This window comes from Hermetia illucens, chromosome 3, assembly GCF_905115235.1.
Source record: "Hermetia illucens chromosome 3, iHerIll2.2.curated.20191125, whole genome shotgun sequence".
In the NCBI taxonomy this organism is placed as follows: Eukaryota; Metazoa; Arthropoda; class Insecta; order Diptera; family Stratiomyidae; genus Hermetia; species Hermetia illucens.
This window is the reverse complement of record NC_051851.1, coordinates 83220740-83238675: the sequence shown is the minus strand read 5'-3', so window position 1 is coordinate 83238675 and position 17936 is coordinate 83220740. Positions and strand designations below refer to the sequence as shown.

The window sequence follows — 17936 nt, the reverse complement described above, 5'->3', positions numbered from 1 at the left end:
GCCGCCGCTACACAAAGTTGAAAATAGGGTTTGTCAAATAGTTCGAATTTATTTGGTGTGAAAAAATTGAAAATACGGATTTAGTCAGTCGACGTGGTGAATCCGTACAGTGGAGTTGTGTTTTGTTACGTATTATCCCGGCCTATTTGCTTGCTTGTCTCTCTGGGAGATGAGATTAGTTGAGGTGAATTCAAGTGGAAAATCAAAACAAGTGTGATATTTTGATATTGCATATTGAAGTTATTTAGACGGTTCGGGTCCTATTACGAACAGCTTATAAAGGAGACGAAAAAATTATCTGTTGAATCAGTGACTCATAGTGAACTGTAATTGAAAACTAATTAAATTAGAATATAATCGGATGCATATGCAATTGCTCTATTGCCTGGTAATATGGTAATGATGCAATCATCCAGTGCGGACACGAGTCGTGCGCAATTGAGTCCTAACTCAAGTCCAACCTCACCACGGTCGAATACATCGCCCGCGAATGATTCAAACCCCAAATTCCGACTGGAGCGACCAAATTTCACGAAATTCGACACAATTTTAATGTCGCGCTTTCAGGAGTCAAACGAAGACATTGTGGACTCAAACAAACCCCTATTGTTCTCATCCAAAGACAACCATGACTTGGATTCAGTTAATGGCAAATTCACAATAGAGCGACTAAAACAGTTAACAGATCACAGTATAAGTCGATTAAGTCCAGCAGAAGAAAACCGCCCTACAAGCCCTTTCCACATAGAATCAAAGTTCACCAATAACAATACAAATAGCAACAACAATAACAATCTTCTATCACCACAACACCGGAAAGTCAACGACGAAGAAATCGTTTCGCGAAATTTAACCATTCACCACCCGTTCCCGATCAAACAGCATATCCACCAACAACTTCACCAACATCATCATCAACAACATCATCAGCAAACATTAGTCGGACTTTCGGACAATGAATCGCACTTGCAACAACCTAATCAACAGCGACTCTCCCCGCCGTCAACAATGCAACATTCTCCCGGTGGACCAAATACCAACGATTTGGATATCGAAAGGATCAAATTGGCCACGGCCGCTGCAGCTGCAGCTCGAACTATGGCTAATGGACGGCCAGAATTGAGTGATTATGGATTTAGGATACAGTTGGGCGGTTTACCTGCAACAAATTATGCACGAAGTGACACGAGCGAGGAGCTAATTGTTGATGGAAATGATGATGAAGAGGATAGCAATTCGCAGGAAGCTCCGTCGGTAAGTACAAAATGTGGCTCATTGGCTAACTAATAGTTGAGTAATGTGATATGGTGTAGATAGTAGCGATAGGTTTCCATCTTTTTTTCATCAAAATCGTCTCATTCTTCACCGAACCGTGCTACTTCGGGCTACAGAACCTTTGGGCAAGAATTAGTGCTCGATTCAATAAGAATGTTAAACTCCATTGGTCTATAATATAATTCACGTGAGTTTCGGCCATAGTAGGTAACGGACCAGGCTTTGGAATCGTATAGATTATCCACCTAGTATGAGCATATAAGCCTACAAAACTAACTACTTTGTGGAAAATTCACTTAAAGATTGCTCTTGCAATGAATCAACACTTTCAACTTTCAAAACTTTTCAAAGGGGTTCTCCTACATACGTCTTATATTTCAAAAGGAACATACTATTCACTTATAAACCCATTTCAAAAACTTTATCCTCAGAACTTGGAACAAAGGTTTTTCGCCGTCACTTCGATAGAGATAAGCTCACGAAAGTGGCTTACTCGTACTTTGGGAGACAACTTTTAATCTTGGCTCGTTTCTGTTCATAAGTTTGTTATCAGTAAAAATGTTTGCAGTTTGCAAAAACTAGCATCAAATCGGTATGGACCGATGGATCCGTCCAACACATAAAAAAATTAGATGTTATCCTGTCTCAGCGATCCGCGATCGACATAGAGTTGCACCGATCGTGGAAAAATTGCCAGAGAGGTGGTATGGTCACGTAATTTGCGTTAACGAGAATTCACTCGCCAAGATTGATCTGAACATCAAAGTCGATGGTAAGGGACCAAACGGCCGGCCAAAACAATGGTGGCTTGATATGCCATCTGGGGATTTAAAAACCTCGTGACCGCATCCAGAGCAGGCATTTGATAGAACCAAACGGCGAAACCGATCACGATGAACCGACCCCGCTTGTGAACGGAGCAAAAACTGCAAAGAAAGAAGTAGAATAGCTCTGGAAAATATGGTGTTAAAAAGAAATCGTTAGACCTGGAAACTCAGAGAAAAAGACGTAAACTAACGTGACACGGGAGAAAGTAACCTAAATTCAGGTTCCTCGATAATTTTTCAAGACACGTGTCAATCATGGTCCAGTTACATATACCATCCCTGTTTGGACCCTCGCTAATCCTTGCGAATATATCTTAAGACATGAGGTTTACGGTTTCGCTTTTGTTTTCATAATATAATTTCTTATTTCGTTGTCTTACTGGACTGCATTTTAATTCTACTATTGCTTTTTTATCCATGGACGAAACCTGAATAGATAACCAACCGATAGATAACCATGATATTGGCACTCCTCTAACTCGGTCACCATAGCGTCGAACTTTTGGATTAAACAAGAGAGTCAACTTCTCGATCAAGTTGCTTCAGGTTGCTGGTCGTCATGGACGTTAGTGTTCACCTCTGTGCTGCTCCGATTCCAATTCAGCACATAAATATTTCAAGCTGTTTGGTCTCATAATCGCAATTGCCATAACGCTAGTCAATTTGTACCAACTTCCATCAATGTTCCTGGCTCCACCGCCGATCACCGCTACAATCCTGTAGTTTACTTCGTTCTTAATTCTCTTTGGTGCAGGTTATTCTGAGTCTCTTATTCCCCTTCTTTTTTTTTTTTTTAGTTTCGCATTGAACCTCACATCTGATGTGGTCCCGATGGTTTTCCTAACCTTTTCCATGTAATTGTAATTAATATTCCTTTTTCCCTCTAAACACAGTTTTCAACAATGGTTTTGCAGAGCGCTATCTTTCAAAGCTTTAGAATAGGGCATTATTATCTCTATCCTGAAAGCCGAGGACCCTACTCTAGCTGTGAATTACCGCCTTCTTTCCCTTCTCAGTTCTGACATCCGCGCGTATCAATGACTGGGTAACAGCTTATTTTAGTCATCTCATAGTGAAAAAGTAACTTGGTTTTGACATTACCAACTTAGTGACTAAATATTTTAAATTGCTGCAGGAAATACACATCAACTTTTTGGATTTTTCTAAACTCTTTGATTTAAATAACTACAAAATACTATTCTCTAACCTCTTTACTCAACTTTCCTGTGGTGGGGAATTTCTTTTTAAGCTCCTTTCCTGGCCTGGGAGTATGTTTCGTTGACAAGCTTCATTTCAATTCTCACTTTGGGGTCATTTGTCTCTCACTTCACCTCATTTGTCCTTGGATACTTTCTTAAATTTACTCTGTAATTTGATCTCTCTTCGGCAATCGTGACTGCCTTGCTCTTTGGGCTGTACAATTCAAATTTTCGAGATCCTTGTTCTTTAAAAGGAATTGCCGGTGTAGACTGTACTTGCCCGCTTCGCTTTCTCTACTCCTGGAGATCTACGAAATCTTTCTTGTCAAATTCTGTTATTTTCTGGTAGACAACTCTGCCTCCTTAGGTGCTATCTTCTGAATTGCGTCTTATAATACACGTAGAATGGACATTTTAAAGTTTCAATTCGCGGAATTCGATTGCTACTTTTACTCCTTAATGCTGAGATTATGCGGGTTTTTCAACACCCTACGACTTAGTCCTTTTGACTCTGCCCATCATAACCACCGAAGAGATTTTTCAATTAAGGAGATAGATATGAAATTACCTAAAAAGCGATATCTATCGATATCGTAAATAAATTTTCTTATTTGCTTACATAAGATACTGTGACCTAAAAGCAAAAACTGTCTGGTGGAGTTTTCTTTTGAGATTATACCAGGAAGTCAGTTACTGCCAATCGAAGAGGTTATCACTGCAAAGTGATCAATTACTTTTGACATAAACTTACGATTTCGCGTCTTAAACAATTAATTCCTTGAAAATTAAGATCTGCAATAGTTGTTGAATTTCTACAGTAGCAATTAAATTTTAATACAAAAAAGTTGGATTGAAAGAAAATATTAATTACAATTATAATTATACATTAAACCAGGACCAGACTGACTCTCTGAAACTCAACCAATTGATATTACGTATAACTACTATACACCCTGAATTTCCCAATTAAAATAACTCCGTATTCTTTCCTGTTTCCACTTTCCTACTTGGTTAAGCTTTCGACCGTTAATGTCCCTTAGCTTACTCACCACTGGTCCCCAATTTCTTTACTCTTAATAATAATATTCGACACGTGAAATGATTAACGAAAGGAGTGATGGCAATGCGGTGATCACTTCTCCACAACCTGATATGTAAGCCTAATGTCCAGTTTCCGTATCATCTATTTGCGAATGGAACCGCTGGATTTATCACGATTAGGTTCTGTTGGAATCTTTCAAAATGTCAGTTATTTGCACCCAATCTGCATAAAACCTTACTACATACTCCACTAGAGTATTGATAGTTTTCGAATGGAAATGTCACTTGTTTGGAACTTTTAAACTAGTGCATGACTAAGGCATATCCGAATAATCTCTTGAAGAGATGAAATGCGATACTGATGTCAAAAAGGAAGCTTTCTATATAAAATCTATTTGAAATAATTAAAACTTGCTTTTGATTTTCGCTAGTATTATTGTTTAACCTTGCAAATATCAATATTTCAGGAACCACTTGTTCTGGTGGAAACATCGGTATTTCCATGGTTAATAACTACAAGAATTGTAGCACTGATGAAGAGACAAGTGGTTCCCGAAATATCGGTACTTGTAAGATTAATAATAAATAATAATAACAAAATGCCAAAGGAAATCTTTTTAATTTCAAATAATTTAATCGCAGGGAAGAACGCAAAATTACACTTAGATAAAATCTATTCTTTTCCTAGTTATTAGCTATTATTTAGTTATAGGTAATGGAACTACCAAAGGTAGAAGCACAGCCTAAATGTGCTGCTGCATTTTACATCATCATCATCATCATCAACGGCGCAACAACCGGTATCCGGTCTAGGCCTGCCTTAATAAGGAACTCCAGCCATCCCGGTTTTGCGCCGAGGTCCACCAATTCGATATCCCTAAAAGCTGTCTGGCGTCCTGGCCCACGCCATCGCTCCATCTTAGGCAGGGTCTGCTTCGTCTTCTTTTCCATTTTACATCAGCAGCACAAACCTTTCTTTCCAGATCTTTCTTCGAAGATTAAACTAATTTTGGCAAATGGGTTCTCGTCAGTACGAATAAGACACCCATATAATCGAAGTTTTTACGATCGGTGCAACCTCATATCGATCACTGATGTTGTCGTTTCGGATGTGATCATGCCATGTTCCGCTACTGGTCCAGTAACATTTTCATCTGAATTGCTGTGAGGCGCCGTTTATTGTCCTTTATAGTCGTCCGGGATTACTTTTCAGCTTATAGCTTCAAAGGCCCATATTTCCAAAAACCTTTTATGAGGCAGTTACCTACAAGATACTGGGCCCCGACATGACACAAGAATGGTAAACTTTGCACAATTTTTCATCGTGGAGAAACAAGGAAACTCTACTCTAGAAATTGAAATAGGCTGTCGCAAAAGAGCACTTGCTTCGTAGAGGGGAACAGGTGTAGACTTAAAATAGAAAATAAAGGAGCCTTGCTGAAAGAAAGATTGAAAGGTCTTTTATCCAAACCGAAGTCTAGCACCGGAGTAAACGTACTCCGCAGTTTGACTTTTGTAAAACATTATAAATACCACACGTTGGGCGATCATGAGGGCAGGGATGCTGTAACTAAACTAAAGTATTCCGTTAACACATGCCCCGCTAGTTCTCTTCATTTTATAAGGAACTCTGCCCCCATGGTTATCTCTAGCAACCCGGATACTCGCTGTCATCATCAAGCTTTACGTAGGTCACAATAAGCTACGTGTACATTATAGTACCGAAAGTGTGAACCAACCAACAGAAAAGGAGATTAGCATTTTAAAGGCAAGTTTGAGATATTCTACGTTAACCAGGACCGCTTTTTGTCTGTATTCAAGACCATTGAGGAGATTTGGATATTTTGGATACATTACTTTGATCCAGAGACGTTGAGGCTCATATTATACAGCAAATTAGAATACTTCGGGGGAGCAACCAAACAAGAAAGGTGGGACAAATTGCAAGCTGGGGTTATCTTTCATTAGGATGGCTATCATTCACCAATTGAGCTTTGAACTGGTCGAGCATATAAACAGCCAGATCTAAACAACAACGATATCCACCCCTTTACTTACCTCTACGAATAGCTGCAAAGATAGAAATTTGGAAAAAATAACGGGGGTAATAGCAAATTTTGACGTATGTTTTGATACCCACGAAAATGTGTTTTTTTTAAATGATATTATGGCAAACAAAGGGGTTAGTAGACTACACAAAAAAATATGCTGTATTAGATTTGAAAATTTATTCAAGCATTTTAAGCATTAGAAATTTATATGCAAAGTAGTATGTGTGCTTGAAATTAAGGATCATTTTCCATGATTTAAAGAAGTTATTTTAGTTCTGCTTTTTTAAGGTTTTGTGTGAAACAAAACCTTATTAGAATCGATTCGATGTCTGTCTGTCCGTCTGTCTGTCTGTCTGTCTGTCTGTCTGTCTGTCTGTCCGTCTGTCTTTTTTTTTTTTTTTTTTTTTTTTGTTGAGGAGGTGGAAATCTTCAATAAGACACTGGTCTGGACACACCAGCGTGTGGGATTTTTACCCACTAAAACCACCCCCGACTCCCTCCCTGCCCCGCGGAACCACCATAAGGTATTACATCACGGGGCGGAGTCAGCTCACTCTAGCTTTGTCACCTTTCTTCTATACGCGGCGCACGTGACCGCGCTTTTCTCCTTTCCTCTGCCTTTCGCAATTTATTTTGAATAGATGCGATCATGGAGTTGACCGCATCCCAATTCTCTTGATGTGCTAGCATTTTCGGTACCAGATTTTCTGGTACCAGCACCTCTCCTAGAGTCTCCTCTAGATTCCTCCTTTCTTCCACAAATCTCGGACAGTGGAAGAATACATGCTCTGGGTCCTCTGGGACTCCATTGCAATTTGGACAATCGGGTGAGGTCTCCAATTTAAACCTGTGAAGGTATTGGAGATATCCTCCGTGTCCCGTGAGAAACTGGGTGAGATTATAATTAGTCTCACCGTGTCGTCTCTCCAACCACTCCTTGATGGCGGGAATGAGCCTGTGCGTCCACCGGCCCTTTCCCGAGCGTTCCCACCGCTCTTGCCATCTATTTATGGATCTCTCCCTCTCAGCGTTCTTCGTCCGCGATGAGGAAGAGGTTGGCTTTGCATTGTATATATTCGCCATCTCATCTGCCAAGATGTCAATGGGCATCATTCCAGAGATGACGAATGCTGCATCATCTGAGACAGTCCTGAAGGCAGAGCATACCCTCAGAGCTGTCCTCCTGTAGACTGAACTCAGTTTGGTAGCATTCCCTGACATCCACAACGCCTCCCTCCAAACTGGGGTCGCATAGAGCATGATCGAGGTCACCACCCTGGCTATAAGCAACCTAGAGGTATGCCGTGGCCCTCCCACGTTCGGCATCATCCTCGCCAGGGCCATACTAGCAGTGGATGATTTATCACAAACATACTGTAAGTGTTGCTTATAGCTGAGCTTCCTGTCTATCACCACCCCCAAGTATTTGATGGTCGGCTTGGAAGTGATGATATGATTCCCGATTCTAACACAGGCGTAATTTCTCTTCCGGCGCTTAGTGATGAGGACCGCTTCTGGGGTTAGTAGACTACACAAAAAAATATGCTGTATTAGATTTGAAAATTTATTCAAGCATTTTAAGCATTAGAAATTTATATGCAAAGTAGTATGTGTGCTTGAAATTAAGGATCATTTTCCATGATTTAAAGAAGTTATTTTAGTTCTGCTTTTTAAGGTTTTGTGTGAAACAAAACCTTATTAGAATCGATTCGATGTCTGTCTGTCCGTCTGTCTGTCTGCCTGTCTGCCTGTCTGTCTGTCTGTCTGTCTGTCCGTCTGTCTGTCTGTCTGTCTGTCTGTCTGCCACACCCGATTTATTCGGAAACGGCTAAACCGATTGTCATGAAAATTGGTCAGACTATGTGATCTGCCGTTCCCTTTACATGCAGCAACTGGCGCCATTTTGTGTTAAGTTTAAGGGGGGCTCCTCATACAGGTGAAAGGAGGCTGCAAATTTTTTTTTCACAGAATGTAGCCAGGTGGGGTATCAAATGAAAGGTCTCAATTAGTACTTTTTGAAACTGGTTCAATATTTGATATTGGGTGAAACATAGGGGAGTGAGGGCTCAAAATATGACCCCCAAAAAGTGTAACAGGTCTCGTTCTCAGAACTTATCCAACCGAAAAATCTGAAAAAAATCACAGTGGTGCATCTCTACGAAATCTAGGCCTCAAAATATATCCGGTTCCGATATCTACACAAATAAAGTTAATAATAGTATATTTCCATATTTTAGAAATTTACCCGGTACCCCCCTTATGTTCATCCCAGAAGTACAAAATTTGCCATGCGTGTAATAAAGAACATAATGCACAGTTTGGTCAAGTTTGAAGAAAATCCAACTATTATTAACAAAGTTATAGGGGTTGAAACTTCACAATTTTTTGTGAATTTCTTGCACTCTACAACCTGCATGACGTCATCATCACATGTCAATTCGTCAATACCACAACGAAATGAGTTGTTATGGATGGGGGCGGAAAGAATTATTTTGTTTTAGTTTTTAGTCATTTGTATATGAATATCAATTACTCCAACCAGACATGTGTGTATGTAGGCATATAGTATATGCGTGCTAATGAACTTTGCGGGTAGTGCCTAATTCAGATAGATATAAGAAGTAAATCGGAAAGATGGGTACGATTAATTGATATACGTGCATATATGTGTACAGTATTCGGAAATAGGCGGTTTGTTTGTTTAGAGTGAGCGTAATATCTACGGCTGTAATATGGACGTATGTCCCGTAGTTTGGAAAAATATGAAGGAGTATGTTGGATTTGTAACTATATACGGATAGAAAAATGTGTGTTGAAATTTCTTAGATAAGATGAACACAAAACCTTTATACCCGAAGCGCGAGCTTCCGGTATTCCGACTTGTTTATATGTTAATGAGGCTTAGGGTATACGAAAAACTATTTCTACTTATTTTAAAATAAAATTGAGACGCAACAGCTGATTCAAAGAAGCTCTCCATGGGCGAAAGTCTGCAAATTTGCAAATTTTTATTTGGAGCAGAAAACCAAAAAGCTTCCTAAAGTAGACATAAAAGCCCAGTGAAGTTTATGGGACTTTTGATATTTTTTTAATAAAATGGCGTCAATTGAAGTTCAAATTTGGTGCTTTTACAAAAAAATTGGTCTAAAAACGGTAAAAAAATAGTTAAATCAGTCGAAAAAATTCTATGTATTTCACTAGAAAATGTTACTTTCGTCCGAAGTTTGCGTAAATCCGTTCAAGCAACGCGTTAGTAACTCATCTTTCCTTAACCAATTAACAACGAGTTTTTCTTGCCTTAGAAACTATCAAATCTTTACCCAATATGCAAGCAAGATGTTGACGTCAAAATTAACGAGAATAATTGACATTCGAGTGAAATATTAAAATTCCATTCTTGAAGAATCTACTTCTACCCAGCCCTGTTTAAGGTTTTGTGTCAAAAAAACTTTATTTGTATTTGTTGTTGGTTAACTTCTTCACAGTTCCTGATAATATTGAACTCCTAGTGTGAATCGTATGAGGCTGACTATCATCGATACATTCCTTTCCAGATCAAATTATTTGTGTGAATGGCTTTTTAGGAAAAAGGGCGCAATTGAATTTTTAACTATGTACGCATGGATCTGTCATGCGCTGATCGTTCCTCATATAATGAAACACAAAATACTGCTTGTTTATTGACGTTTTCTCGTCTAAACTAGATAACACTACTTTACATTTTACTAGGAGCAGTCAGGATATTACATTCAGCAATGCAATCAATTTAATAGCTCATTCGTTTCGATGAAATCATCATCAACGCCGCAACAACCGCTAAGAGCTTTGACCCTATGGTTTCGAGCGGAACAGTTTTTGTAAGCTGAAATAGGCTCTGTTGGCTGACAACAACCGTGTGCGGATTTCATCATCGTAGCTGTTAGCGGTTGTGATTTTCGACCCTAAATAGGAGAAATTCTCAACGGTCTCAAAGTTGGATTCTAGTATCCTTATTCTTCCTGTTTGACCAGTCCGGTTTGATGTTGTTTGTTGGTTTGTCTTCGGTGCTGACGTTGCTACCATATATTTTGTCTTGCCTTCATTGATGTGCAGCCCAAGATCTCGCATCAATTACCGCCTGCTCGATCTGGATGAAGGCAGTTTGTACATCTCGGGTGGTTCTTCCCATGGTGGTCAAAGGGTAGTATAGGTTTAAGGGCGAAAGGGTTTGGTACCCACGATGGAGCATAAAACCTGGGAAATGCCTGCTGAACCAACACCAACAGCTCTAATACCAAACCCTATCTCCACCTCCAAGTGATGACCGCTGGGAGCTCTTTCTTAACGAAAAGCTGCAGACGGAGAAGGATGAAGGCGAGTCTCCCGCGCCTAAAAACGGGACAAATTGTACCAACTGGTCCTCCAGGTTGGGGTTGGGTAGGGCTGACAACCTTACACGGAAAACAACTTGTTACGAAGCCAGAATAGGAGCCTCGTTCCGATGACAGGATGCCGTATTAGGTAACTAAGGTAGGTTGCTCTTAGTCCCCGTCTTCGTACCGTGCGCTCGGATAACAATTCTGGAATATCGGCTCGCCATCGATTGCAACAACTCATCATTTGCCGTATCATCCTGATGCGAATTTAGTACAAAGACTTGGCATTATTCGCTTACAAGGTCCTATTGACTCAACAATTGAAGGCATTCGTTATCGTTTCTCAGTTCTAGCCTTAGAGCAGCTCGAAATGACAAAGGCCTTGCTTGAAAAACTATCTTTTCTAAGGAAGTGAATTTCATGACGGCGGCTTTGTTAACAAAAAACTGCCGCATCTAAAAATCGGAAAACCCGCACGAGATCGTCGAAAAAACCAATGCATCCTCAGAGAGTAACATTTTGGTGCGGATTTCAGAGCAGTGGTATCATTGATCAAAGCCTGGCATCTCTGAAGTATTTTCTACCGACTAATATTTTAAGAAATAAAAAACCGTTGCAAGATACTCTTTCATTTCCAAGCCATACAATTGTTTAGGTGGCATTTAGAGTTCTTTGTGCTGACAAACTTTGACCTTACTTTCTAATTTTCTCCCTCACCTTGAGATTCCAAAATGTTTGAACAAGAAAAGCCAACATTTTTATAACCTGACATGTCATCTATTTGATTCTATTCGTTTACCTGATCATGATTCTAATGAATATCCACATAAAATTATTTTATTCAGGGTAAATAACGGATTGGACCCCTATTCTATCAAATAACAGGTGGGATTTTCTAGAGTAATACTTATCAATCAAAGGGTTATTCTAATATTAAACATTTTTCTTTGGATTTTTATCTTTTTTGATAATTTGATAAAAATGCGTTCAAGAATAACTGTGGAAAATATTATGTTGATCTCATGTTTTGATTTAATTCTACAAACACATTTCAAATGGTGCGTCAAACGGTGCCAATGCAGTAGAAGCCATTTTCGCAAAGTATGGCCAAATTTAGGTGTGTGCAGTAGATTTACGTCAAAACTAAAGAAACATTTTTATTTAATCGGCTACAGTTCAGTAAGAAATTCTTGGTAATACTCCGTACGTTTCTATCTCTTTGCATTCTCACACCGCAAAATCTCAATACTGCGGCCACCATTTTGTCTTTTATATTTTTTCTAACCATGGATTTTTTTAATTGGGTCGGTAGCTTTTATATTTTATTTTTTATAGCACTTTTGAATTGATTTTACGCGATTAATACTAGAATAACCCTTAAATGACTTTCTGTTTACTTTATGTCGATCGTTGAATGGCCTATTTGGCTTATTATTTGTTCGTTGAGCGGTTCTAAGTTCACTTTCACTTGCCCGTTGGGTAATTTGAGGGGATGGTCTTTTATTTATTTCCGAGTTGTCGCAATTTAGGCTAATGCTGTTTGGCTGATGTTGATTTTACCTAATACTAGCACTAGGTGCCAAACATTTAGGCTCCAACGATTCTACCTACTTAAAATATATAGAGACCATGGTGGTGGTTGTGGCCGGTGATAGGTTAGTGGAAAATGCGTGGAGAACTCCTGGCGACATAGAGCCCGGTTGCAGGATGATGTATTTCTGCATCATGTGAACCAAACTGTGCGAGAGGACATCTAGGGAATCCGGAAGGGATTTAAATGCAATACCGGTAGCTGACAATATTATGGGATCGAGTACTGCGGCTCATATTGGTAAACCAGACATGTACCGGGCCATAGCAGAACAATCTGAAACCAGATGATCCAACGTCTCTAACGCTGAACTACACATTGCGGGCTGGTTAGAGGAGAGAAAGATCGATCCATCAAATTAAGTGAAGTCAACCAGTAATCTGCTATAAAAACAGCGGTAAGCAAGGAACTCGCCTGATCTATGTTATAAAAATAAACGTGTAGCGATTCGACTTGATGGTGATCCTACACCGAAACGTCAACTACGCGCCTCCGCGGTAGAATTTGTGTATTACAATTTCGGCAGTTGCTGAGTTTTACCTAATTCTAGTAATAAGTGACATTTGGGCTCAAACGACCCTACCTACTTAAAAATAAATATAGGAGGCTAGTGACGTTGACCGATTGTAGATTAGTGCGAAAATCCTTTGTATTTACATCCTCTCCTTTTGATATTATTTCATTTGCTCTGAGAAACAGTTTCTTTGTTAGCGAGGTAGATGCATATGAAAGTTATCACATCGTCAAAATTGGGCTTTTTTTAACTTTGCTCCATGGTAAATCCAGTATATCTAAAAATGCTCCGAAAGGAACAGACTTGTGTTTCACTCTCCTTAATTGTTATGCTCTAAATAAGGTAGTATTCGCCAAGATCTACCAAATAGTCTGCGATTGTCTCTGCTATCTTATCAGGTGGAATTGGATCAGAGCTACGACCCTCTCCTGTGTCACTCTTGAAGATTATGAAATGTCTGAAATGTTCGGTATGGATGAAGATCGGAGTATTTATTTCCCATACCGACATTGAAGAACCTATCTTTGAGAAATCTAGAATTACAAGTTTAATCATTGGCATAGAGAATCCTCGGTGGATTAATTCGTATATCTACCCGATTACCATTTAGGAATTTAAAGTTTTTGGTCTACGTAGGTAGTAGGTTTGCCAGAATGATTGGAAGTGGAGAAGGTCGTTCGTTTGAGTGAGAGGCTTGGTCGATTTAATCACATTTATTGGATTATAGTGTTCAGACAAATAATTCGAAAGATTAATATTTTGTATTCAGCATTCATTTTATTTCCATATTTATGGAAGCTTTCCTTAAGATTTCTATACCAAGCCTGCCTAACTTTTAAGTGTATTCTTGTTTATTGTGCTGCATTTCATTGAAGTTTGCCATAAATATCTTTTATATAACTACAATTATATAGACTTCAATTTATTTGTTTGCTAAGATGTAGGTAGTAGCGAGTTGTGCAAAGATGGTCTCCGAAAATGAGGTACTCTATAATCAAAAAGAACCTGGAATTTTTAATTGAAACGAACCCCCATGGCAGAACCGGTTATTATTTGTACCTCCTTTACTGACATATATGTCAATATTTTAGCACTTGTGCATAATTATCATCTGGCGGGTGTTTTTTCACATCAGTCACCTTTTTCCCTTTTGTAGCATTTTACCATAGAGGGTTTTGTTGTGCAAAGGGTTTCTTTGAAATTTGTTGTTAGTAAGGAAATTTTAAGTGCTGATTCATTGAAAGTGCTTTCGGAGTTTAAGCTGTCAAAAATTAGGGCATACGATTGGTATAAAAACTTTAAAAGTGGTTGAGAATGTGACTCCTTCAGTACACCCATCCACGATCAGACACCACCGAAAACGTCAAAAAAGTGAAAACCATATCTATGTTAGCTAAGAGAGGTTAGTAGTAACTTGACATCGTATGTGGAATTGCTCAGCACATTGTGGTGGAAATTTTGCATATGAGATCATATCAATTGTGTCACTGTCTACTTGATTCAACTCGCTTTGTTTAATTTTTGCTAATCATTTGCTTATATGCTGGATATCTACGTTAGTTTAGCCACATTTGTAGCAGTGTTGCATTTCTACTGGTGGTGGGTCCTGCTTTTCTTGCGTTTATCATACCTATTGCGGATTGATTATACCCGAAACTCTAACTGTTGTAACAATGCAGTCTGAGAATCTGACCTTTTCAAAAGTTATCTTTTAGGAGAGGATATACTTCACCTTCAATACCTAAGTAAATCAACATTTGAATGAGTAGCTCCGATAGAAACTTCATCAACAGTGAAGGGCTTTCTTTCTAAACAGCCTTCTCCTTACAAGTTGAAAAAAAGACGTTTCCCGATCGAACCTGCGAGTTATTAGAAGATTTTGAACTGATGCTTATTTTGCCGTAGTGTTCCTCGAATATATCGATCTCATCTTGCAACTGCTTCATCAGTACTATGTGAGTGCATTTGCTATTTTACGATAGAGTTCTACAATTTAAATGCGAAGTCTGATCTCCTCGTACAACACATCAAATTGGACTTCGGAAGCAATTGGCAACAATCTGCGTTTATATAGGGTAGTTTAACATATCAAAGCTTCGTTTATATTTTCATGCTATCGTACAATGCAATTTCAAATAAAAGAATACAACAAGTCGGAAAATCGGAAGCTAGACGCTTCAGGTTTCGTTTATTTCTTATGTAAGTATATTTGAGTGCAGAAATATCCCATTTGTACGTAGCCCGTAATATGTACTTAGCAGCAAACACCTAATCATCATCATCATCATCATCATCAACGGCGCAACAACCGGTATCCGGTCTAGCCCTGCCTTAATAAGGAACTCCAGACATCCCGGTTTAGCGCCGAGGTCCACCAATTCGATATCCCTAAAAGCTGTCTGGCGTCCTGACCTACGCCATCGCTCCATCGTAGGAAGGGTCTGCCTCGTCTTCTTTTTCTACCATAGATATTGCCCTTATGAACTTTCCGGGTGGGATCCTCCTCATCCATACGGATTAAGTGACCCGCCCACCGTAACCTATTGAGCCGGATTTTATCCACAACCGGACGGTCATGGTATCGCTCATAGATTTCGTCATTGTGTAGGCTACGGAATCGTCCATCCTCATGTAGGAGGCCAAAAATTCTTCGGAGGATTCTTCTCTCGAACGCGGCCAAGAGTTTCCGAGGAATACATGAGGACTGGCAAGATCATTGTCTTGTACAGTAAGAGCTTTGACCCTATGGTGAGACGTTTCGAGCGGAACAGTCTTTGTAAGCTGAAATAGGCTCTGTTGGCTGACAACAACCGTGCGAGGATTTCATCATCGTAGTTGTTATCGGTTGTGATTTTCGACCCTAGCTAGGAGAAATTGTCAACGGTCTCAAAGTTGTATTCTCCTATCCTTATTCTTGTTCGTGTTTGTGTTTGACCAGTGCGGTTTGATGTTGTTGGTTGATTCGTCTTCTGTGCTGACGTTGCCACCATATATTTTGTCTTGCCTTCATTGATGTGCAGCCCAAGATCTCGCTTCAATTGCCGCCTGCTCGATCTGGATGAAGGCAGTTTGTACATTTCGGGTGGTTCTTCCCATGATGTCGATATCGTCAGCATAGGCCAGTAGTTGGGTGGACTTGAAGAGGATCGTACCTCTTGCATTTACCTCGGCATCACAGATCACTTTCTCGAGGGCCAGGTTAAAGAGGACGCATGATAGCGCATCCCCTTGTCGTAGACCGTTATTGATGTCGAATGGTCTTGAGAATGATCCTGCTGCTTTTATCTGGCCTCGCACATTGGTCAGGGTCAGCCTATTCAGTCGGGATACCGAATTCTCTAATGGCCGTGTACAGTTTTACCCTGGCTATGCTATCATAGGCGGCTTTAAAGTCGATGAACAGATGGTGTAACTGTTGTCCATATTCCAACAGTTTTTCCATCGCTTGCCGCAGAGAGAAAATCTGATCTGTTGCTGATTTGCCTGGAGTGAAGCCTCTTTGGTATGGGCCTATGATGTTCTGGGCGTATGGGGCTATCTGGCCTAGCAAGATAGTGGAGAATATCTTATAGATGGTACTCAGATAATGCCTCGTTGCCAATCGTCAGGCATTGATTCGCTGTCCCATACCTTGAGCACAAGTTGATGAACCACTTGGTGTAACTGGTCGCCTCCATATATAACCAATTCGGCTGTAATTCCATCGGCTCCTGGCGACTTATGATTTTTTACCCACCTAATCAACTTCGCAAAAGCGTAGTAATATACTGGATCCGTTGAAGAAATGGTCACTTTCGATCCTTTGCACTCCCCGCCTTTCCAGGCTTCGAAAAATACTAATCGAGACCTTTTCTCCATTTGCATTCCACACAATTTTTCAGTGTCAACAATTCCGAAAGAGTATTTTAATAAAAGTCTTCCGCAATTTAAAAATTTTGTGGTTTTAAAAATAATCCAAATTTAAAAAGAAAATGACCTAAAATTCCCCAAAAAACACTTGTGAGAAAAATTATTGCTTGTGCACATTTATTCAAAAAACATTAAATCCTCGACTTATTTTGGAAAAGAAATTCAATTAATATTATTTAATATGTTCTGTACTAATTCAAGCTGTTACTTTTGACACTAAAGATCAGTCTAGCTAGTAACTGTCAACGAAATGCTGGTGGTAACATTCAACGTCACATTATTTTGGTGACGCTTGGGGGTCATATCCGATTCTGAATTAAATGGACATAATATGATTGTGTGCTGACTGAATGAACAAGCGTTGCAATTTGTAAAAGTAATTGCTACAGATATACTCACTGCAGTTGATGACAAATACATACACTATGTGAATGGTTAAGCTCTTCCTTTGATATTCTGTTTGAAGTAATAAACTCAATTCAATGGGCAGCGAGGAAAGGATAAATGATTCTTGGGCAACAATCTGAAAAATTGCGAATATTGTTAATCAAAAGAAATGGGGATGAGCGGAAAAGTCTGAGATATGCAAGGTTTGATTAAAAAAATATGTGATCATTTTCACAGGAGTGATAGACTTGCATAAAATTCAAAATGATCATTTTCGAAGTACTCTTCTTGGTTATCGGTGCGATTTTCCGTGAGTCGACCTTTTTTTGGAAGTATATTGAAGAACCTCCTTTCGAAAGGGGCTCCAGCTGCTCTGTCACAGTCATCTTTATGACAAAAAAGTTTTTATTTTTGAAAAGAGCCGCAAGATACTCTATCCGGGAAAGCTAGAACTCTCAGACCAAAACCTCCCAGGTTTGGTACGAGCTGTAATCGTAATGAAAGAGGAAGCTGTTGTAATATTTGGACTTCGCAAGTAACCGCTTGCAATGGACTGTGATAATATTTCGCATTCTGGCTTTTACAACTAGCTTCGCCTACTTCGTAAGACCAGAAGGCGCTGAATTTTCATCGTAGCTGCCTTATCCTCGAGTTTCTTCTGCAGCTATCGAAGATTGGAGTCTGCTTTCAAGACGATCTTGTCAATAAGACTAGATTTAAACACGAGTTTCCTTTGATTCAGTCAGAAAACAGTGAAGGAACTAATATCGTGTTCACATTTTATCTA

General features: G+C 39.5%; 1 protein-coding gene across 1 annotated transcript in view; it reads left to right on the top strand.

Annotated features, from left to right (window-relative positions):
- The first annotated feature begins 378 nt into the window (after window positions 1–378).
- The window catches only part of LOC119653182 (homeobox protein slou), a 43956-nt gene continuing 26398 nt past the window's right edge, over window positions 379–17936 (top strand). The window contains exon 1 of the mRNA XM_038057736.1: window positions 379–1254. Within this exon, the coding sequence (XP_037913664.1) occupies window positions 394–1254 (861 nt within the window). The 5' untranslated portion in view covers window positions 379–393. The remainder of the gene's footprint in view (window positions 1255–17936) is intronic.